Raw genomic sequence first — 24606 nt, 5'->3', positions numbered from 1 at the left:
CGGCAGCATGAGGAGACCATATAGTGGCTGAATGACAGCCTGGAGTCTGCGGCAGCATGAGGAGACCATATAGTGGCTGAATGATACAGCCTGGAGCTGGCGGAAGCATGAGGAGACCATATAGTTGCAGAATGAGACAGCCTGGAGGAGGCATCAGCATGATGAGTCCTGAAAGGGACCCTGTGGTGCGGTGGTTGGCAATACCAGTACCCGGTGACAAAGGTGGGTGAAAAAAGGAGAACTTGGCATCAGATGTGTGGCATCAGGCGCGTGGCAGGATCAGAATAGTAGTTGAGGCAGGTAGGCAGAAGAAAAAGTCCCTTTTGTAAAAGCGTTAGTGTGAACAAGTAAGTATTGAGGACATGCATAATGTAAAACTTAACTTTTAATAATATTCTTAGGTTAAAATATAGGTACCCCAAATTTTTGGGGAATCGAACAAAAGGAAAGGTGTGCAAAAAAACACCATGTGCCACCTACGCCACCAAGTATTGATGTGATGCAAAGACCTCTAAAAGGTGGAAGGGAACAACATATGGCCCATTGTAACCGGTGGGGATAAAAACTTCCCCTGTAAGGCCCTAATCTCGCATTATTAATTCCCTTCTTCTTATTTGCTAAATTATGGGCAAGGCGCCTGCAAACTGTTATCACTAAATTAATTGGTGGGGAACAGAGAGGGTTTATTCCGGGAAGGAATATCTATGAAAACATTCGTCGGATGTTCCTGAATATGCAGTCACCTGATGATGGGGACCCCCGCTCCATCCTGTCTTTGGACATAAAGAGATTGACAGGGCGGAGTGGGACTTCCTTTTTGGGGTAATAGAGCGTATAAACTTGGGTAGGAAATTTTTTGGAAGGGGTGAAAACAGTGTATCATAGACCTAGGGCTAGGATCAACATCAACAATGTAATATCGCAGGAAGATGTAAAAATGCACAGAGGTACTAGACAGGGGTGCCCCCTGTCTCCCCTCCTGTTTTCTATCTTTATTGAACCTCTGGCACAAATTGTAAGGGATACAGTGGATTTCAAGGGATTTGGAATTAATGGGATAGATGAAAAAATACTGTTATATGCAGATGATATTTTACTGTTTATTGTGGATCCTAGTAAGAATATAGAGAAGGTGATGTATATTATTATGGAGTTTGGATCTTTCTCGGGCTTCAAAATGAATTGGAATAAATCAGGATTACTATTGTTGGAGGGGGAGAGAAGTGCGATCCCGGACTATATACATGTGTTACAGGAACATGAACAGATGACTTACCTGAGGGTGAGAGTGTCAAGTAGATTAGAGGAGTTTAGGAAACCTAATATGAAACCATTAATAGAGAAAATAAAGAATGCAATTCAAATATAGAAGAGACTCCCGATGAATATGGCAGAAATGATTATGTTAATAAAAGTAATATTATTTCCAATGATATTACATATAATAAGGGAAGCACCGATAAGGTTGGGGGCACAAAACTTTAAAAAAAAATTCAGACTGAGAAAAATAAGATGAATTGGGGATAAAGGCTACGGATGAAGTAGGAGTTCCTGGCCCCCTCAATGTTAAATGGGGGTTTGGGAATTCCAAACGTCAAATTATATTTTATAGCGGCACAAATTGAATTTATGATTAAAAAGGATGAGTCATTTTAAATATTTCTGCATAAGTGGGGAAGTAAGGGTAATACTACCTTGGAAATAATTGAGAGTGGTAGATGTTTGCACAAAGACGTGAGAAAGATTCCGGTGTGTATAATATTGAATAAAGTTTGAAAATACACAAGACGTATTATGGGGATTAAAGAGAGTTTAAATTACACTTTGTTATGGAAAAATGGGTATTTGACAGAACTGGATAAATTAAGTGAATATATTAACTGGGATACAAAGGGGATTCAGAGAGTGAATCATTTGATAGTAGAGAATAAGTTAATAGATTGGAACTCGTTATGTAGGAAATGTTATCGAAATCCAAAGCAGTGCTTTATGTATATATCAATTAAAAGGGCTTTTGAAAAGGATAAGATGAACCCTAGGTGGAGAATTTGTAAACTTGAGTTCATGGACTATGTATTTAGTAAACCTTCAATAACAAAAAAAATAATGGATAAGCTCTATATAGGGCTGGTGAAGGCTTCAATAGAAAGGAAGGGAACCAGAAGTAAGAAAAAAATGGTCCGAGAAATTTGGCAATATAGACGAGAGAGAGTGGAGGGAAATTTTTAGTAACATTAACTGCTCCTCTCTAAATAGAATCCACAAAATACCACAGATTACGTTAGCACATAGATTTCCATACACACCTAAGCTTCTGCATTATATTGGCAAGAGGGAAGAGTCTATTTGCCCAAGGTGTCAGGTGATGGAGGTGGACTTGATACTTATGATATGGATCCGCCCTAAGATTAATGTGTTCTGGACAGAAATCTACAATGTAGTGGAAATGAGATTTAAAGTTAAACTACCCTGGAGGAGGGATATTAACTTTGTGTGCACTGTTTTTGTATTGAAGACTCAATATGGAAAGCAGAGCTTGGCTTGTAAATTTCAAAATACCATTAAATTTTTTTTTTTTTTTAAATCCCTTCTTGGCAAGTGTTACTCACTGGGAAATGGCAGTGTTTGTAGATGGAAATAGGGAGAGGTTCCTTTGTGGCGCTGCCCTTTTTAGGGCGAGTAACACTTGACAAGAAGGGAATTAATAATGCGAGAGTAGGGCCTTACAGTAGAAGTTTTTACCCCCACTGGTTACAATGGACCATACCTTGTTCCCTTCCACCTTTTAGAGGTCTTTGCATCACATCAATACGTGGTGGTGTAGGTGGCACATGATGTTTTTCGTACACCTTTCCTTTTGTTTGATTTTAAATCCTAATGCATATCCTTAATACTTACTTGTGGTCTGATGCGGAGGAATTTCTGTAACTGGGGAGCAGCACTTTAAATATGTTTAGCACTATCCATATTTGTGAAGTGTTGGTGTGGCACCATGGTCAATCTACTCTGATGCATCAGGCATTGGTGGATGGAAATCCTGGCTGATACATGCCTGATTCAACTTCACAAAGGTCAGTCTCTCCACATTTTTTGTGGACTGACAAGCTCTCCTTGGGGTTTCTATGGCCCCAGCCGCACTAAACACCCGCTGTGATGGCACACTACTGGCCAGGCAGGACAGCTTTTCCAGGCAAACTCTGCTAGTTGTGGCCACAAATTAGGTTTGGCTGTCCAGAAGTCCAGCGGATCTTCAAGGTGTGTTGGCATGGTCATGTCAAAGTATGCCACCACCTGCTGGTTCAGGTCCTGCTCCAGGTCTACCTGCTGCTGATGAGTTGCTTCACTATGCGGGTGAAGAAAGCTACTCATTAGAGATGAGCGAATTGAAGCAGACGAACCCAAATTCTTTACGAATTTCAGGATTTATTCTATCGCACAAATCTTTTCATTAAACTCCATTTTACAGCGTTCCAGGCTCCAGGACACCTATAATGGCAGAGCCACATGTCATTACATGGGGCAGGGGATGCTGGGAAGGCGGGAATGTGAGGCAGGAAGTGAGGTAGGCGGGATGACCCTGAATCACATGCGGGATGCAGCCTATCAGCATGCATTGACCCCTGTGATGTCACAGCCCTATATAATCGGAAGCCATCTTGCGGCTGCTCATTTCATGCCATATACACTGCAGAGATAGGATGGACTGCGTGTCTGTGTGTGACACGCGTTCCACTGCCAACTGCTAGTTACATCTGAGTTGTGGAAAGAGAGCAGTGCAGTGCTTGTTGTCACTGAGAAGGATTTTGATGCCAGCCATTAAGCTCCCAGTCACTTCATTTAGCATTTTATCAGAGAGGGGCAGATAGCTTTTCGTTGCTTGCGTAGTGACCACCGAATTGTCACCATTCGGCAGCAGGATGACTTCTGGGTCTCCACCTTATTGGACCCTCGCTACCAGCACAAAATGAGTGCCTTTTTTTTTTACACCCACTGAGAGGGAGGATAAACTGACCTATCACAGAGAGATCCTACGTAGTCAGTTGGCTTATGCCTATCGGCGCCATCGTCCATCCACTAGGAGGTCTTACTCGGTGGGTCCTCTGCACTCACCTTCCACTGCCATGGCTGCTGGGGAGGGGTGGCAGGAGCAGTACCAGCTCCATTAGCAGCAACCTGAGTCTACAGTTGCTGATGAGTAGCTTTCTTCCCCCGCATAGTGAAGCAACTCATCAGCAGCAGGTAGACATGGAGCATGTACCAGCAGGTGGTGGCATACCTTGACATGGCCATGCCAACACACCCTGAAGATCCACTGGACTTCTGGGCAGCCAAACTTGATTTGTGACCGCAACTTGCAGAGTTTGCCCTGGAAAAGCAACAATGGGAAGCGCCTGAAAGTATATGTGTCCTCACCCACAGCCCTCCTTGGAAACGATGGATAGGCAGTTAGACCGTAATGGTAGGAGATGTCGGCGCTGGATAAAGGAACCAGAAGGAGTACAGCATAAAATCAAGGCAGGTTTATTGGATGCAACGCGTTTCGCTGCGCATTCGCAGCTTCATCAGGCAAGATGCAGCTGCCTAATGAATCTGCGCATGCACAGCGAAATGCGTTGCATCCAATAAACCTGCCTTAATTTTATGCCATACTCCCCACCTCCATATGCTTTCCCCACCTCCATAATGTATAATTCAGCCAATATATTGTTTTCTGATGCTACTGGGACTGGGATATTAACTCCAAATATGTTCTGGTAGCACTAGCTAACATAAATGCTTAGTTGAGATTTCAAGATTGATCTTTCAATGGAAGGGGTTATGAAACCCTCTGGTGTACTGCTGATGCCTGCTCCTGACTGCTCCTGTGTCTTTCAGGAATTACTTGGCTTACTGATGCTTCTGGGCTTGGGCCTTAAAGGGGCACTCTGGCGCTTAAACATCTTATCCCCTATCCAAAGGATAGGGGATAAGATGCCTGATCGCGGGGGTCCCGCCGCTGGGGACCCAAGTGATCTTGCATGCCGCACCCCGTTAAAATCAGTCCCTGGAGCGTGTTCGCTCCGGGTCTGATTACTGTTGATCACGGGGCGGAGCAGTCCTCTCCCATAGGCTTGCATTGTGGGGGGCATGATTGACAGTATCGTGCAGTGTCGGGCGTGATTGACAGATTGCTCCGGCCGTGATTGACAGTAATCAGACCCGGAGCGAACACGCTCCGGGGACTGATTTTAACGGGGTGCGGCATGCAAGATCACGGGGGTCCCCAGCGGCGGGACCCCCACGATCAGGCATCTTATCCCCTATCCTTTGGATAGGGGATAAGATGTCTAACCGCCGGAGTAACCCTTTAAATTTTTGGATGTTTAGCATGAGCTAAATAGATGCTTAATAGAAATTTTAACTTTGATCTTTCAATGTAAGGGGTTATGAAACCCTCTTGTGTACTGCTGATGCGTGCTCCTGACTGTTACTACAAAAATGCTTTATCAAGTTCAAAAAGGCATACCATAGGTTTCCCCACCTTAATAGAATCTAATAATATCAAAACTGGGGTATAGATTATCAAGAATAAAACATAACTTTTAATATAAATAGTAATAAAAATTACCCAAAAAGATTAAGAACACCTTATTACTGACACAGAAAAATAGTCACAGTTCCTGGTATTAGCAGCACATATAGTTAAATTGCACTTTGCACATAAATTCAAACTCCCTTATTGCTGTCCCTAACAGATAAATGCAGCATATATATAGGAAACTCGCAAGATATACATAGAGAGTAGAATTATGACAGTAAATAACCATAAATACATATTGCACATCAAAGAGAATAACACACATACCGTATATACTCGAGTATAAGCCGAGTTTTTCAGCACAATTTTTCGTGCTGAAAACACCCCCCTCGGCTTATACTCGAGTGAACTCTCCACCCGCAGTGGTCTTCAACCAGCGGACCTCCAGAGGTTTCAAAACTACAACTCCCAGCAAGCCCGGGCAGGCATCGGCTGTCCGGGCTTGCTGGGAGTTGTAGTTTTGAAACCTCTGGAGGTCCGCAGGTTGAAGATCACTGCGGCCTTCGACATCATCCAGCCCCCTCTCACCCCCCTTTAGTTCTGTACAGTACTCACCTCCGCTCGGCACTGGTCCGATGCTGCAGGACTGTCCGGAGAGGAGGTGGTCCGGTGGGATAGTGGTTCCGGGCTGCCATCTTCACCGGGGAGGCCTCTTCTAAGCGCTTCGGGGCCGGCCCCAGAATAGTCCCGTTGCCTTGACAACGACGCAGAGGTACGTTACTTCTGCGTCATTGTCAAGGCAACGCCTCTATTTCGGGCCGGAAGCGCGGAGAAGAGGCGCCCCCGGTGAAGATAGCAGCCCGGAACCACTATCCCACCGGACCACCTCCTCTCGGGATAGTCCTGCAGCACCGGACCAGCGCCGAGCGGAGGTGAGTACTGTACAGAACTAAAGGGGGGTGAGAGGGGGCTGGATGATGTCGAAGGCCTCAGTGGTCTTCAACCTGCGGACCTCCGGAGGTTTCAAAAATACAACTCCCAGCAAGCCCGGACAGCCGATGGCTGCCCGGGCTTGCTGGGAGTTGTAGTTTTGAAACCTCTGGAGGTCCGCAGGTTGAAGACCACTGAGGGCGGATGATGAGAAGAGGATGATGAAGGGGGGGGTGTGGGATGATGACAAGAGGATGATGAAGGGGGTGTGTGGGATGATGAAGGGGGGTGGGGATGATGACAAGGGGATGATGAAGGGGGGTGTGTGGGATGATTACAAGGGGATGATGAAGGGGGGTGGGGATGATGACAAGGGGATGATGAAGGGGGGTGGGGATGATGACAAGGGGATGATGAAGGGGGGTGGGGATGATGACAAGGGGATGATGAAGGGGGGATGTGTGGGATGATGACAAGGGGATGATGACAGGTGATGATGATGAGGGTCTGGATGATGACAGGTGGTGATGATGATGAGGATGTTAATGACGGGTCTGGCTGATGACAGGGGCGGATGATGTATTTCCCACCCTAGGCTTATACTCGAGTCAATAATTTTTATTTTTTTTTTCCTGAGATTTTGGGTTGAAATTAGGGGTCTCGGCTTATACTCGGGTCGACTTATACTCGAGTATATATGGTATGTCATTATAGAGCAGTGGCTCTAGGGGGTATTATGTCCAGGGAAGCTGGACTACACAGAAGCTCTCCCTATACTCCCTAATGATCCCTATGGTGTAGTGCAATTACCCCTACAATAATCTTACCCTCACTGTTTGGCATGTAGCTAGGGCACTCGCCCTAGTAAGGGTGACCCACGTGCCTCAAGAACCTGAAAGCTATCCTGCGTTGTCCCTGTAAATAATGTGCAGTAGGGTAATAGCAAAAAACAAAGTGCAATGTGCTGTGCAATAGATATCACATTGCACAGCACATCGCCCCGGTAGAAGCCTCATTGGTGAAACGGTGACTTCCTTAGTTGCTTTACATACACCTACCTAAAATGTTCATTTTATCACTGTGTCTATTGGGGGTTAGTTATTTCTATCTCCCTACACTATTTTCTTACTGTAATTTTCTTTTGGGCACTTGTTGAATATTATTATTATTATTATTATTATTATTATTATTATTACTATTATTATATTATTATTATTATTATATTATTAATATTATTATATAATTATATTATTATAGAATATATTATTATATTGAATATTATTATTATACTATATTATTATAGTCACATTTATGGTAGCAATTGAGTCCCACTGGACCACCCTTTATTTTCTGTGACTCTCTGGCCGCAGATGTGCAGCTGTGTCTGCAACCTATATATGTATCTTACTTGATTTTAAATGTATGTATTTACATTTGTATTTATATGTCAATAAAATGTTGCTATTTTTCATTATGGATCTATATACGCTTCTTTTTCTATGTACTTAATATGTTTTTGGCAAAGGATCTACGCACATTTTTCAGGGACCATAGGGTTTATCCAATGTAAAGGGGTTATGAAACCCTCTGGTGTACTGCTGATGCCTGCTCCGGACTGCTCCTGTGTCTTTCAGGAATTACTTGGCTTACTGATGCTTCTGGGCTTGGGCCTTAAATGTTTGGATGTTTAGCATGAGCTAAATACATGCTTAATAGAAATTTCCACATTGATCTTTCAATGTAAGGAGTTATGAAACCCTCTTGAGTACTGCTGATGCCTGCTCCTGACTGTGTGTTTCAGGAACTACTTGGCTTATTGATGCTTCTGGGCTTGGGCCTTACATTTTTGGATGTTTAGCACAAGCTAAATACATGCTTAAAAGAAATTTCAACATTGATCTTTCAATGTAAGGGGTTATGAAACCCTTGGGTGTACTGCTGATGCCTGCTCCTGACTGTGTGTTTCCTTTGCTTATTGATCCTTCTGGGCTTGGGCCTTACATTTTTGGATGTTTAGCACGAGCTAAATACATGCTTGATAGAAATTTCAACTTTGATCTTTTAATGTAAGCAGTTATGAAACCCTCGGGTGTACTGTTGATGCCTGCTCCTGACTGTGTGTTTCAGGAACAACTTGGCTTATTGATGCTTCTTGGCTTGGGCCTTACATTTTTGGATGTTTAGCAGTAACTAAATACATGCTTAATAGAAATTTCAGCATTGATCTTTCAATGTAAGCAGTTATGAAACCCTCGGGTGTACTGCTGATGCCTGCCACTGACTGTGTGTTTCCTTGGCTTATTGATGCTTCTGGGCTTGGGCCTTACATTTTTGTATGTTTAGCACTAGCTAAATACATACTTGATAGAAATTTCAACTTTGTTCTTTCAATGTAAGGGGTTATGAAACCCTCGGGTGTACTGCAGATGCCTGCTCCTGACTGTGTGTTTCAGGAACAGCTTGGCTTATTGATGCTTCTGGGCTTGGGCCTTAGATTTTTGGATGTTTTGCACTAGCTTACATACATGCTTAATTGAGATTTCAGCATGGATCTTTCAATCTAAGGGGTTATGAAATCCTCTTGTGTTTTGCTGATGCATTTTCCTGACTGTGTCTTTCAGGAACTACTTGGCTTACTGATGCTTCTGGACTTGGGCCTTAAATTTTTGGACGGTAGCACTACCTAACATGCATCTTTCATAGAGATTTCAACATTCATCTTTTAATTTTAGGGGTTGTGAACCCCTCTTGTGTACTCATGCTGCTTCCTGATCCACTCTGTCAGCCCGTTGGTCCTGTGACAGTGTGCAACTCTGCCTCCACACCCTCCATTGTGTCCTCAGCCTCCACTGCCCGGACAAGTCTCAGTGGCCTTTAAGCATACCATGTGTGCTGGGCACGGTGGTGTCACACTGTTCTTCACATGGTTTGCCTTGGCAAAAAGTGTTGGAAAAAACGGCTGGTCAGGGCAATGGAGATGTTGTGCCTACATCTCATGGCCACACGAGCCCTGTGGGGGCTTGTTAGATCAGGTCCTTTGTACCCACATGCCAGGGTCCGGAACACTAAAACATGGGAGTTAAAAGTTCAATTTCAAAATCATTTATTTAAATTTCTAAATCTTAAATTTAAATAAAAAACTCATGCATTTCAATGGTCTCCTCATGCTTCAGCCAACTCCAGGCTGTGTCATTCATGCAATATATGGTTTACTGATACTGCTGCTGGGCCTGGGTCTGAGACTGAAACTTTTGTTATGGTAGGTAACAACAGCTATCCAAAATCTTCATTTTAAATTAAAAAAAATCTTGTGTTTTTTCTTGGGGATTGTGAAGCCCTAGTGTGTACTCATGCTTGAGCCAACTCCAGGCTGTGTCATTCAGGCAATATATATTTCACTGATGCTGCTGCTGGGCCTGGGTCTGGGAATAAAAATTTTGTTATGGTAGGTAGCACCAGCTATCCAAAATCTTTGGTTTAAATTTCTGAATTCATGTTTTAATCTTAGGGATTTTGAATGCCTAGTGTCTACTCATGCTGCTGGCAACTCCTGGATGTGCCATTCAGCCACTATATGGTCTCCTCATGATGCCAACACCTCCAAGCTGTGTCATTCAGCCACTATATATGGTCTCCTCAATGTGCTAACTCCTCCATGCTGTGTCATTCAGCCACTATATGGTCTCCTCATGCTGTCAACACCTCCACGCTGTGTCATTCAGCCACTATATGGTCTCCTCATGCTGCCAACACCTCCACGCTGTGTCATTCAGCCACTATATGGTCTCTCCAAGCGGCCACCACCTCCAGGCTGTGTCATTCAGCCACTATATGGTCTCCTCATGCTGCCAACACCTCCACGCTGTGTCATTCAGCCACCATATGATGTCCTCATGCTTCAGCCTCATCCAAGCTGTTTCATTCAGCCACTATATGGTCTCCTCAATGTGCTAACTCCTCCACGCTGTGTCATTCAGCCACTATATGGTCTCCTCGTGCTACCAACACCTCCACGCTGTGTCATTCAGCCACTATATGGTCTCCTCATGCTTCAGCCCCAACCAAGCTGTATCATTCAGCCACTATATGGTCTCCTCATGCTGCCAACACCTCCATGCTGTGTCATTCAGCCACTATATGGTCTCCTCATGCTGCCAAATCCTCCACGCTGTGTCATTCAGCCACTATCTGGTCTCCTCATACTCATGCGACCTCCAGGCTCTGTCATTGTGCCAATCTGCGGCAGTGATTCTAAAAGCGATGCCAGTAATCTGCATGCTATTCTGAATAACAGTGTTATTTCACTACCCCAGCACACTCCATATGCGTGTTAGAACATAGCAACATGTTCTATTCCCCTATTGAGGCTCTCTGTAGGCCAGAAATAGCCATTTTTAATATAGTTTTGCAGTGAATAAATTCGGATCAAAACTAATTTTTTTTTTTTTTTTAAATGGCAAATCGTCTGAATCGAATTTTTGAAAAGTTTGCTCATCTCTACTACTCATCAGTAGAATCAGGCTGCTGCTAATGGAGCTGGTACCGCTCCTGCCACCCAACCCTTCCCGAGCAGCCATGGCAGTGGAAGGTGAGAGCAGAGGGCCCCCCAAGTCAGACCTGCGAGAGAATGGATGATGGGGCAGTAGGCATTGGCCCCATTTTGTGGCAGTAGCGAGGGTCCAATAAGGTGGAGTGCCAGAAGTCATTGCACTGCTGAATGGTGACAATTCAGAGGTCACTGCACAAGCAAGTGAGCATGAATCGGCCATTTGTGCAAGTGACTCCACTGCATACTGCCAAGGTGTGTCTGGGTCCTCTGTCTCGCCTTCCTCATAACCCTCTAGCTCCTCTGGCGGCTCCTGCTCCTCCTCTCCTGTCAGATGACTAGAAAAACCGCCTATCTCACGAAACCTAAACTGTGCTCCGCTGTGCTCCTCCCCCTTCTCCTCCAGTTAAGCCCCCACAGGGCTCATTTGGCCGTGAAATGTAGGTGCCATGTTTCCAGTGCCCTTACCAGCCATCGTTCTCAAAATGTGTTGTAGTAAATGAAGCAGTGGAATGATGTTGTTCATTCCGTAATCCTGGCGACTGACTAATAAGGTGGCTTTCTTATTAGTCAGTCGCCAGGATTACGGGATGAACAACATCATTGCTTTGCGGTGTACGAGTGGCTGAAGTGCATGCAAAGTTTCCTTCCCATTGTTAGGATGTCTTGCAGATGGGGGGAACACTTCAGGAACCGCTTGTCAACCAGTTTGAACACATGTGCCATGCAGGGAGTAACAGCACAGACAAGATGTTTTTCCCGTTGTCAGTCACCATGGTTCCCATTGCCAGTTTTTGTGGAGTAAGCTATGCTCCGATTTCTTGATGAGTGACTTTTAGCAGTTCCTCCCCTGTGTGACTCTGTTTGCCAAGGCAAACCATGTGAAGAACAGCTTGACACCGCCGTGCCCTGCACACATCGTATGCTGGAGGGGCACTGAGTCCGTGCAGTGGAGGCTGATGACACGGTGGAGGATGAGGAAATGAAGTCACCCACTGTCACAGGACCAACAGCCTGAAAGCGTGGAGACAAAAGCTGTGACCTGTCCAAGTTGCTGTTGTGGCTGTGCAGGAACCACATTCACTCAGTGGGCTGTAAAGGACATGTATTGTCCCTGACCATAGCTGCCGTGCACTTTGGTACACACCGACAGGCTCAAGGAGTGGCCCACGTTCTGTTCCACAAAATTGTGCAGGGCTGGTAATGCCTTCTTCGCAAAGAAATGATGGCTTGGGACTCTCCACCTCGGCTCGGCACAAGCCATCAGTTCTCTGAAAGTTGCAGAGTCCACTTGAAAAGGGAGGGACTGCAGAAGCAGCAACTTGGAAAGGAGCACATTAAGCTTCTGCGCCGTTTGATGAGTGGGCGCATACTGTTGTCTCTTGGACATGGCTTCTCCATGGATTGGCTGACTCAAAGTAGGAGGAGCAGGAGCATCTGAAGCGACAGAAGATGGGTATGACACACAGCTCCCTTTGGCTGAGGTAATGGGGCCTTGGTTGGCTGAAACAGGGAGCGGTGTGCCATTGGGTGATGCAGCATGCTTGACCACTACATCGGAGCTATGGTTCTTCCAGGCCGCTTTATGGTGACGCTGCATATGTTGATGCAGGGCCATGGTGCCAATTATTGGGACCCTGTCCACGCTTCACCTTTTGCCGACACATCTTGCATGTGGCCAGGTTAACATCCTCCGGATGCTTGATGAAAAACTGCCACACCGCCGAGTATCTGATTTTCCCACCCACAGTCCACACTGATTGACTGCTACTACCGCCGATTTCAAGAAACACTTTTCCACTACCTCTTAGGAAGGTAGGCTGCCGCGATGCAGGTGGTGTACCCAGGGCATGTTTGGGTCCAGACTTTCCCCTCCTGCCACTATGCTGACTGCCAACCATGCTACCACTTTGCTGGCTCAGCTGCTTTCCCACGAGCAACCTGCAACTCTCTTCTCCTGATGATGATGAAGCCCCTTCTGCAAGTGCGATCGGCTTCATCATCATCGAATTGTGTCTGCACGTCACTGATGTCCTCTTCAGGTTCCTCAACAGTGTCTGCTTCAGGAGCCTGAACGCTTGCATCACCATCTCCCACGCCACTCTCTTCTTCACTACTTGCCGGCCTAGCGGAGGAAGCTGCGGATGTCTTCTCCACTTCTTGGCTATGCAGTAGCTGCTGACTGTCCTCTAGTAGATCGTCTTTACTAAATAGTGCAGCTGAACCCACAGCAGAAAATACTTCTTTAGGGGAGGGAACAGCATAGTACAGAGTCAATGGGAGGACAGGGACTGCTCCCGGGCCATGTCAACTGAGGGTAGTGTCTGAGGAACCCACCGACTGTTGACTGGGGGTGTTAGGTGTCACTTGTGATGATGTGGATGAGCGTGTTAACCAATCGACGAAGGCAGATGGGTTGCTGGTCGAGACACGACCACTAGCTGATACCGGGAGCTCAGGCCTCTCACTGCGACTCCTAGTCTGCATATATATGAGGGGAGTACAATACGCTTCACGGCGCTTAAAACAGTATTTGTCTATAACACTAGCAGGTGTGTACTTTTGCCTGGCCTTTCACAGTATCTAGGCCTTTAAGACTTTAACAGGAACAAAATGGTACACCGCTTAGATGTACGCATAGGTTACACTTAATAGAGGAAAATATGCTTTTAGTGCTCTGCTCATCCTAACTAGCTGGCTACTATTGGCTTTTCAGTTATTGTACACACCAGTGCTGCAGCACACAGTTGCTGTGTTCTACACCCAAAATTCCTTCTTTCTCTCTCAATCTCTCTCCCTTCCCTATCAGTGGTTTTAGGCTGGAATTGGGCTTGAGGTGAATCGCTGCTGTAAAAATGTTTTTCTGTGCAACACACACTGCTGTTTGTCCCTCTCGCTCCGTAATAGATCGCTGATGTGACTGGCCACAAGATGGCTGCCGATTATATAGGGCTGTTACATCACCTGGGTGGCTGACTGCTGATAGGCTGCATCCTGCATGTGATTCAGGGTCATCCCGCCGACCCTTATTCCCGCCTTCACAGGATTCCTTGCCCCATGTCCTCACATGTGGATCCGCCAATTTAGATGCCTGGACCATACTAAATGGGGTTTAATGAAGCGATTTGCGCAATCGAGTTGTGTCGATATTTGCTAGTGGTAAATATCTCTAATTATGTACCTACCTCTGATGAGATTAATGTTCTAGAAAAAGGGTTGTCTTTTTGCCCTAAGGTAGACCCTGATTGGCTACAGCTTAAAGTTGATCTTAGCCGTTTCTACAGGAATATTAAACTTAAGATTTGGTTTAATAACATGTCTATGTCCAGAACAACCAATGAAAGTACGGGGGGAAAAAATGGGGATGGTGCTAATTATGAATTATGTCTTAAAAATTGGGGACTTTTTAATAAAAGTGACTTTACCCCACCTATTGTTTCACATGAGGTGGACACGTACATTTCAATGGTTGAGAAGGACATTAATAAATTACAGTCTGTAGCAGAACAAAGTGTGAAACAACATAACCTGTCAGTTGCGGACAAGAAAGCTTTATGGAGCCTTGAACATAATGACCAGATTATGATTCGACCCGCAGACAAAGGGGGCGCTCTGGTCATCATGGACAAGGAGGCATATGTTAATGAGATCCTCAGTCAGGTTAATGACACAGATGTATACACCTTGTGCTCAGGTGATCCACTTTGTATGGTAAAAAAGCGACTTAAGACATTAGTAGACAATGCCTATGCGACTGACCTGATCGATGACGAGTTACATGACTTTTTATTACCCAGCCATCCTAAAACACCACTTCTTTACATACTGCCCAAAATCCACAAAAGACTTGACAAACCACCTGGACGCCCTATAGTGTCGGGCAGGGACTCAATATTGAGTCCCTCTGCCATCTTTGTGGACAGAGTGTTCAGGAAATACGCGGTGGGAACTGATTCATACATCAGGGACACTGCGGATTTCCTGAACAAAATCAAAGAGGTACAGATACCGCCAGATGCCCTACTAGTCTCTTTTGATGTTGTATCATTGTATACATGCATCAATCACAGTAGAGGACTGGAGACCATGAGGAAGGCACTCAATGACTCTATCTATAGTCCAGAGGCCAGGGATTTCCTACTAGGGTTGGTTGAAATTATCTTGACTTGCAATTATTTCCTTTTTGACAACACTTTTTACATCCAAAAGAGAGGGACCGCCATGGGATCAAACAAGGCGCCAACTTACGCCAACATGGTTATGGCGGATTTGGAGGTCAGTGTCATCTATGTGTCCCACCATTTTGAGAAGGTTCTCAGATGGTGGAGATACATAGATGACATTTTTGTCATCTGGGGAGGCACACCCACGGAACTAAATATGTTCTTTGATTTTCTTAATGACATTGATCGTGACATAAAATTCACGATGGTGTCATCCAACAAAGGGATCCAGTTCCTAGACACTTGGACTTACATTGAGGACTCAAGGCTTAAAACTGATCTATTTATTAAACCGACTGACAGGAACAACCTATTAAGATTTGAAAGTTCACATCCAAAAAACATGATTAAATCCTTACCCCTTAGCCAACTAATGAGGGTTAGGAGGATTGTTGATGACCCATCCAGCCTCGAGAGTAGATTGGGCGAAATGGGTCAAAAATTTACTGACAGGGGCTATCCCAAACCATTGGTGAATAGACACATTCACACAGTTAAATTTATGGATCGTGACACTTTACTGTCTCCGTCAACAGACATTACCTCACTAAAAAAGAAGTCGGATCGGATCCCCTTTGTATCGACTTACACTGATTACAGTATGAAGATTGGTAGGATCGTAGCCTCACACTGGAACATTTTAAAAAACTCTTTTGAGACTGTACCTGAATTCGCCAGCCCCCCTCTGTTATCCTATAGGAGAGCACCAAATATTAAAGACAAGTTGGTAAAAACTGATGTCAGCAACTTTAAACATGATTTAGCATCCGAGCTAAAACCAGGATGTTTTCCATGTATGGAATGTGATAATTGTACCATGATGGTAAAAGGTAATGTCTTTATTCACCCCACTACTGGACAGACATTTAAGATAAGATATCATCTCACCTGTAGGAGTGAATATGTAATATATGTACTTGTCTGTCCCTGTGCAAAATTATATGTAGGGGAAACGACAACCCAATGCAGGATCAGGTTAAATAACCACAAATCCACCATCAGGACATGGAAGATAGATCTCCCTGTACCACGCCATTTCTTAGAATGTAATCATAGGGTCGACCAATTGAAATTTACTATTATCGATCATGTACCAGTCTTGAAGAGAGGGGGTGATAGGGCAAAAATACTGAAACAGAAAGAGTTAAGATGGATATTTAAATTGAATACATTGAGACCAAGTGGTATGAATATTGACTTCTCACTAAAACCATTTTTTTGAGCCCCCGAAGTAAAATTGTGTGTGTTGGTGGCTATACTCCACATGTATAGTGATAATATGTCTGTTGTGTACTATTTGTACTATTTATATGATTTTAATCTGTTTTATGACACCTTCTTTTGTTCTCTCCCCTTAGATATCCTCTGAAAGTTCCTTCCAACTGCCCCTATCCGACGTCATAAGGAATGTTGTTTTCAAGCTTTCAAGTCTACATGATCAATGTCATTTTTTCCTGCTACGGACCCTATATTGTTGTTTTCTCATTACTAATAAAGAGCTTTTTTTGCTTTAACTATATAGTTACCAATTAATTTTTTTAGAGATGGCGTGATATGAGTCAGGGGGTACACATAATCTCAGCAATTGGAGTTGTGAGGATGTGAATCACGTAAGGGTGACACCTCCGTGAACACATCCAACACACCCCTATGTTAGGGATAATGATGTGGGATGATGGTGTGGGACATGGAGGATTATGTATCCCCCATGTACACATGAACTTCTCCATTTAATTGGGTGACATATATCTATGGTTAACACCTTTGATAGAGGTCCCCTTATATATATTGAGTCTATGGTTCCCTCCTGAACTCTATTTACCTGTTTATATTTCCCTATGGGTTGAGCAGAAGTCTCTTTATTGGTAATTTCCTGAGTATCCTTCCCTTTTGGGATATATAATCACCTTATACACTGGGTCCTGTAATCAGGTTTATATTTTCAATTTATATTTTTTCCATTTTGACATATCATGTGACCGCTGGAGTCATTTTGTGTCTATGTTGACATATCATGTGACTGCTGAAGCAAGTGGTCATGTGGTTGCGATCATGTGACTTACCTGTTGTGCGATCATGTGATTGCGATCATGTGACTTGTCTGCGTTTCTTTGCGGGCGCATAGCGGTGGCCCGTCGCGAACGCGAGCGGCCATCCGCTTCTGCGCAGAGTGTTTGTGTACAAACACAGGCCGCATGCTTCCGGCAATGACGTTCCGGATATGGTGGTAAGTGAAGGTGACCGGACAGTTGGATATCGGAGGTCAGAACTCTTATTATATACACTTATATGGGTGGATCTTCGCTACATTCATTAGGTACATGATTGTATTAACACTAGATCTGATGGTTCATGGATTATGTCATGTTGATTATGCACTATATCATGAATTAGTTTGTGTTTACATGGGTGGCCACACCCCTTGAAGGATATGATGTCATTTGGATACCATATAAATATTGTGTTGTTGCACTTGATTACTATGCTTGATAAAGATCCGGATTGTGGATCGAAACGTTGCATCTCACTGATGGGTGAATAAAACTATTTTCTTTGGATTACAATCCCTGGAGTGCCGCTTCTTCCGTATTTTCTTCAATATCTGGGATCTTGAGTCGGACCCCTGGAGCTTGTGCACCCACTCTGGACTATAAGTCCTCCACTGTGCCTTACCTTACTTTCTTTTGCTTTTGCAAATATAATTTTTCCTGAAATTCGTAAAAAATTTGGATTTGTCAGATTCGATTCACTCATCCCTAGTCAATACAATTAAAATGATACATAGTTTTTCTATTATTGTACAGCTTTTAAAAAAAGACAAACTTTTTATTTTATTTTTTATTTACAAAATAATGATGCTTAAATTCGCCTTATTCTGACCTCTATAACTTGTTTTTATTTCTCAGTATATTTTGGCTTTATTAGGGTTCATTTTTTGCACCATGATCTTTTCAATCGCTTTTTATTTAAAAAAAAAAAACTGACATCAGAGATTCTGGCATTTGGTAATTTTTTTACATTTACGCTGTTCACCGCAAAGAATCATGAACATTATATTTTTATAGTGCACACATTTCTAAATGCAGCCATAACAATTATTTTTGTTTTCCTTGTTTTATGGAAAAAGCAGGGGGATTAAAATTTTTGTTAGGAGAGGGTTTTTTTATTTTTTATTTTACACTTTTTAATTCCTCAAAGAATATTAGAAGCAATCATTAGAGTGCTGTGTATTGTGAATGTTTGCTGTGTTATACTAAATTAACTCTATGTTGGTGCTGAATAAAGGCTGGAAAGGAGTAGTCCAGCATCAAAAAATGTATCCCTTATCTACAAGAAGTTTCTGCCAACATGTTCTCTCCATGTACAGTGGGGCAAAAAAGTATTTAGTCAGCCACCAATTGTACAAGTTCTCCCACTTTAAAAGATGAGAGAGACCTATCATTTTCATTATAGGTATACTTCAACTATGAGAGACAGAATGAGAAAAAAAATCCATAATATCACATTGTCAGATTTTTTAAGAATTTATTTGCAAATTATGGTGGAAAATAAGTATTTGGTCAATAACAAAAGTTAATCATAATACTTTGTTATATAATCTTTTTTGGAAATGAAAGAGATCCAACATTTTCTGCAAGTCTTCACACGGTATTCATCTTCAATGCCACGTTTCTTCTTCAATTCCCTTGCTGATGGAAGGAGTTATTTACTCAAGATACATGGCCCCATTTATTCTTTCCTTTATACGGATCAGTCGTCCTGGTCTTTTTGCAGAAAAATAGCTCCAAAGCATGATGTTTCCACCCCCCATGCTTCACAGTTATGGTGTTCTTTGGATGCAACTCAGCATTCTTTCTCTTCCAAATACGACGAGTTGAGATTTTACAAAAAAGTTCTACTTTGGTTTCATCTGACCATATAACATTCTCCCAATCCTCTTCTGGATCATCCAACTGCTCTCTTGCCAACTTCAGACAGGACCAGACATGTACTGGCTTAATTTTTGCTCACGGTTCTTATGATAATTTTGACACCACAGGTTGGAGCCCCAGATCGAGGGAGATTATCAGTGGTCTGGTATATCTTCCATTTTCTAATAATTGCTCCCAAAGTTGATTTCTTCTCACCAAGCTGCTTGCCTATGGCAGATTTAGTCTTCCCAGCCTGGTGCAGGTCTACAATTTTGTTTTTAGTGTCCTTCAACAGCTCTTTGGTCTTGGCAATAGTGGAGTTTGGAGTGTCACTGTTTGAGGTTGTGGACATCGGTGAGCCACTAATCTAGCTTGTTTGTAGTTGACCAAATACTTATTTTACCGAGGAATTTACCAATTAATTCATTAGAAATCCTACAATGTGATTTCCTGTATTCTTATCCCCCGTTCTGCCTCTCATAGTTGAAGTGTACCTATTGTGAAAATGACAGGCCTCTCTCATCTTTTAAAGTGGCTGGCTGACTAAATACTTTTTTCCCCCACTGTATCCTTATAGGAGAGCCTGAGATACAGGAAAGCTGTTTCTCCTGCCATTCTCTGTGCAATATCAGAAATATCATAATTTAATAATTTGGAAAAATATGCATGCAAGAATACCGAATATTATTTAATTATTTAGAAGTTTATCATTATTTTTTTTTCAGTGCTTTATTTAAAAATGAGAGGGTGATTTGAATTATTATTTAGGGGGGTTATATTTTTAACTTTTTTTTACATTTTGTTACACATTTTTCATCAAAAGCCATCAGTAGATGGCTTACATAGATTAATGTAATGCTGTTCCATTACATTGATCGATACTTGGCACCCAAGGCAGCCTTAAGTAACTACAAATCCACTGAGAACCATGAAGGACGGGTAAGTTCCTGTTTTTCCACAGCAACCCATTACACCGCAGATCTGCAGATGATTCCCCTAGACACCAGGGATTACCGGCATTTGATGTTTAATTGCCATGTTCACAATTGATCACAGCATTTAACCATATAAATGATGGATATCAGAGCCATTTTATTTTTCTGCAATTGTATTTTTCTGGAAGTCATATAGACATAAATCATTATTTATCTGCTACATTTTTAAGGATTTAACATAAGCACTTTTTCAAAATGTTGTGGAATCTTTTTTCCAGGTCATATTAAAGGAGATGTCCTGATCGACCTCAGCCCTGGTTCCTTTATTCATCACCTCTATGCTGCCAATGAGTTTTTCCAACACATCATAGTCCTGAAGGTCAGTGACAGATGCATTTTGGAGCTGAAGAGATGGCTGGACACACGGACAGGAGCATTCGATTGGGGACATGCCACAAAACTTCATGTAGGCATAAAAGGAAACAGGTGAATCCTCCTTCCTCCTCCTTTTTCTCCTCTCCTCCCCTCTGTTGTGTCACGTATGAGCAAAGAAGGAGTGCATCCCTGGTCTTACCCACTCCCTCTGACCCTGCCTACTTGCCTATCCGCCTATCCCTAAACAGCGGATCGACAACCACGGTGACGGTCCCTTCCTAAGTAAGCGATGGAAGTCACAGTCAACAAAATAAACTACAAAAACAGACACAGGTCAGGATACAGTCAGGAAGCACTCAAACTAACAGAAATGATACTAAACAATCACACAATTTGTTAAAATCAACTAGCCGAGTATGTACCAGGAAATGTCAAAGGTTCCAAGTCGCAAAAACAGGAGAAAGGTTAGAATGCCAAGCCAAGAAGTCAAAAATACCAGATGATTAGGATTACAAATACAAACGCTATCTACTATGTTATGAGACCCCACTGCTGGCTTATATAGGCAGCCTGACAGGTGACCTCATCAAGGTCAGCGGACCAGCCCAGATAGCTAGACATAGCCCAGCAACCAAAAGAAACATCAAAACTGATTAACTCTATGGGTTCAGACACATTGTTGGCTCATCTCTAGTTCTGTAGTTACATAGCAGGGTTAAAATGGCACATTTTAATCCACTTCTACCAAGGGCACACAGTAGGGGTATAGGTAACTTTATAGTTTTATTTCCCCTCTATTGATACAAAGTAAAAAACCTATAAGGCATAAACTTGTCTGTCCTGAATAGAAAGAGACTGGATCAACGTACAAAATAAGACTTCTACAAGTTAACATTAAGTTGGTATTTCAGTCTAAGAAATATTTTAGGCCTTTAAGTTCTCAACTGTTTCTGCTATGACCAGCTCCTAGGGTGAATATTCCACTGATTTACAGCTCTTTTAGTGAAAAAAGTTTGATGCCTCTGGACAAGGCCAAGGAAAATGTATTTTGGAGCCCTAGACAAATAAAGCCATCTCCTCTCAAAAATACACACACTCAAACACACACACACACACACACACACACACAATACAGTATATCTCATATGCTTCTAAGTAATAGCCTTACAGCTACTAAATAATATCAAGCAGTGTATTAAAGAGACAGCACCAGACTTCACAGCTTGTGCAGGTGATCATCCAGGAATGCTGGCCCGGAAAAGCATACACAACATAAAGTAGATACAGCACCAAAAATGCCGGAGACTCAGATCTTGATGGTGTGTGACTTTATTTGCTCCCCAAAGTGCAGTTATGCTTGAAAAAGGCAGTTTGTTGCCAAAATGTTGCACTTTGGGGAGTGAATAAAGTCACACTCCATCAAGATCTGAGTCTCCGGCTTTTTTGGTGCTGTATCTACTTTACATTGTGTACGAAATAATATCAGTATACAAGCAACAGATATTATAACTGTACATATGACCATTATACTGCTAAATTCAGTATACAAAGCCCAACATTGACAATAATAAAGGTATACCAGGGATAAATAATACTACCACACCATGAACACTATCAGTACTATACTGTTACTAAGGAAAACACAATATATTGTCAGAGGCTCACACAATTTGAGCAAGGGGAAAAGTATGATATAGAGCTTTTTAAAGCTCTGAAACAACATTTTTTAAGGGCAGGAGGTGTGTTAGGAGTAGTTAGGGAATATAATCTGAGTTAGTTTACAAAATATGGTTTGATGACAGGTACTCTTTAAATCATTATCAATAGTTGATAATAAAGTCTCAAAATACTTTTAATTCCTTTTATATTTCCTCTCAACTAAAATTATCCCAGCCCCTGATTAGTTTAGTTGAGCATTTTTGCACATTTTCAATCTCCAGGAATTCCTTTCTATGACATGGTGCTCAGAGCTAAACAGCATATTCCAGATGAGGCCAATATTCCTGCTTTATAAAGTGGTAATATTATGTCCCTGCCCCCCAATTCCATATCTTTTTAATGTCATGTCAATATCAAATATCATGCTGGCCTTAAAAGCAGCTGAGTGGCATTCAATGCTACTGTGTAGTCCATTATCTACAAGTACAGATCCTTCTTCCCCAATTTTTGTACCCTAAGACATACAATGCTGCAGGTTATTAGTGCCCAGATGCATAACTTTACATTGAACCTCAATTGCCATGTGGATGCAGTCACTTAGTCTGTCCAGGTTGTCCATAAATTGCACTGCAAAGCTCGCTGTCTAGTGTCTAGTAAGTTTCTTCCACCCCTGCTGGATGCCAATAATCCAAAATGAACAAAAAAGGTTACATAAGATTGTATTTACGATGATTGTTAATCCCTTTCCTAATTTTTCCTATTTCTTTCAGTGACCAGTTACAGGAAAAAGAAGAAAAATTGAGGTCAACAATTCCACATGTTGTAAAATGTGACCTTGATAAAGAAAATTTGACCGATCCAATGGTTTTACCCCCAGCAGATTGTATCATCAGTGTTTGGCTCCTGGATGTTATCTGCAAAGATGAAGACGACTATAGGAGATATCTCAGGAAGTTCTCAAGGATGCTGAAACCTGGAGGACACCTTATATTAATTGGGTGTTTAGGTTATTCACAGTACATAATCGGGAAAGAAAAGTTCCATGCTTTTACATATGATGAGGGTTTTGTCAGGAAAGCTCTAGTTGGAGAAGGATTTGTTATAGATTACTGTAAGGTTAAGAAGAGAACGGCTGTGAGTGACCTTGTTGACTATAAGGATTTGATATGTTTAGCAGCTCACAAGGAGAAGTAGGTCTGAGTGGAAACTTACATAAATTAAAGGGGTATTCCAGGATCAAAAATGTTTTTAATGATTTTGGGAGACATGGCAAAAATAAAAAATACATGATACTTACCTACCTTGGTCACCTACAGCTCTAAGTCCTATGTCTTCAGGTCCCCTGCTGATTAGCAATCGATATATCTCAGCAAGACCTGCCCAGTCAATCAATCAGTGACAGAGATCATGCATCACTGTGCTGGACCAAAAGTTGCAGGGGACCAAGCTTAATGATACATGATAATCATGTATTTTATTTTTTTTTGCCAGCCACCCAGCAATATATAAAAACATTGAATCCTGGAATCTCCTGTTAAGTCTACATATCAATACTTTATGTGTAATGTTTTAAACAGCTTTCAGTCAGAACAATAAGAGTTAAAAGTGCTAGGTTATATGTTATAGATATACTGAGAGAAGGGTTGAGCGAGCCAAGCCCCCCAGACCCAGATTTGACCGAAGTCTGGTAGGGGTTTGCATTTGGCTAAATATTTAAACATTGCCAGGTTAGGCTCACACAAACCTGGCAATGTCGAGGCTGAGCTGTGCTCACAGCTGACAGCCACATGGACAGCTCAGGCCAGCAAGGAACAAGTTAAAAAGCGCTTGCTAAGGTATGAGGTATCCACTTACCAACCTCCTTCCTGGGGTCGAGGCCTCTTATGATGACGTCACTAAAGGGGGAGCTACAGAAGAAGACCAGAAACCAGGAAAAAGGTTGGTAAGTGTGGGTCTGTTTGCATTGTGTGTTTTTAAAAACCACAGCCGCACGTACACAGCTACCTTTATAACGGGGGGGGGGGGGGGGAGAAAGAGCACAAACATGTCTCTAGTGTATGCCCCATATAATCATGTGAATGTATGTATTACAATTGTGTATGTGTATATTACACCTGTATAGTTATTTTTAATGATGGACACCTCCCAAAACAGGAACAAATATGGTCAATATAAACTCCTATTACATATATATATATATATATATATATATATATATATATATATATATATATATATAAATATATATGTATATATATATATATATATATATATATATATATATATATGTATATATATATATACCAAGAAAAATTTGAGCTACTCAAAAATAGTATAACAATCACAATATTAGCTTAGCTATGAGGAGCGATTAAAGGAGTTACAATTGTTTAGTCTTGAGAAGAGACGTTTAAGGGGGGATATGATAAACGTATATAAGTATATTAATGGCCCATACAAAAAATATGGAGAAAAACTGTTCCAGGTTAAACCCCCCCCAAAGGACGAG

At 42.4% G+C, this 24606-nt stretch overlaps 1 protein-coding gene across 4 annotated transcripts in view; it reads left to right on the top strand.

Annotated features, from left to right (window-relative positions):
* Positions 1-24080, top strand: part of LOC130294677 (indolethylamine N-methyltransferase-like) — a 78513-nt gene extending 54433 nt beyond the window's left edge. For 2 of the 4 annotated variants that reach the window (XR_008848575.1, XR_008848577.1), the window contains one exon: positions 20342-20473. Coding sequence is in view for 1 of the 4 variants with exons in the window: in XM_056544871.1 (XP_056400846.1) it covers positions 20342-20549; positions 22868-23291 (632 nt within the window). In the remaining 3 variants the exon portion in view is untranslated. Of the gene's footprint in view, positions 1-20341; positions 20550-22867 lie in introns of those variants that run through there. The other 2 variants (XM_056544871.1, XR_008848576.1) reach the window with 2 other exon arrangements.
* The last annotated feature ends 526 nt before the right edge of the window (positions 24081-24606 follow it).

This window comes from Hyla sarda, chromosome 10 (genome assembly GCF_029499605.1).
Source record: "Hyla sarda isolate aHylSar1 chromosome 10, aHylSar1.hap1, whole genome shotgun sequence".
NCBI classification, from domain to species: domain Eukaryota; kingdom Metazoa; phylum Chordata; class Amphibia; order Anura; family Hylidae; genus Hyla; species Hyla sarda.
This window is presented reverse-complemented; position numbering and strand designations above follow the sequence as displayed.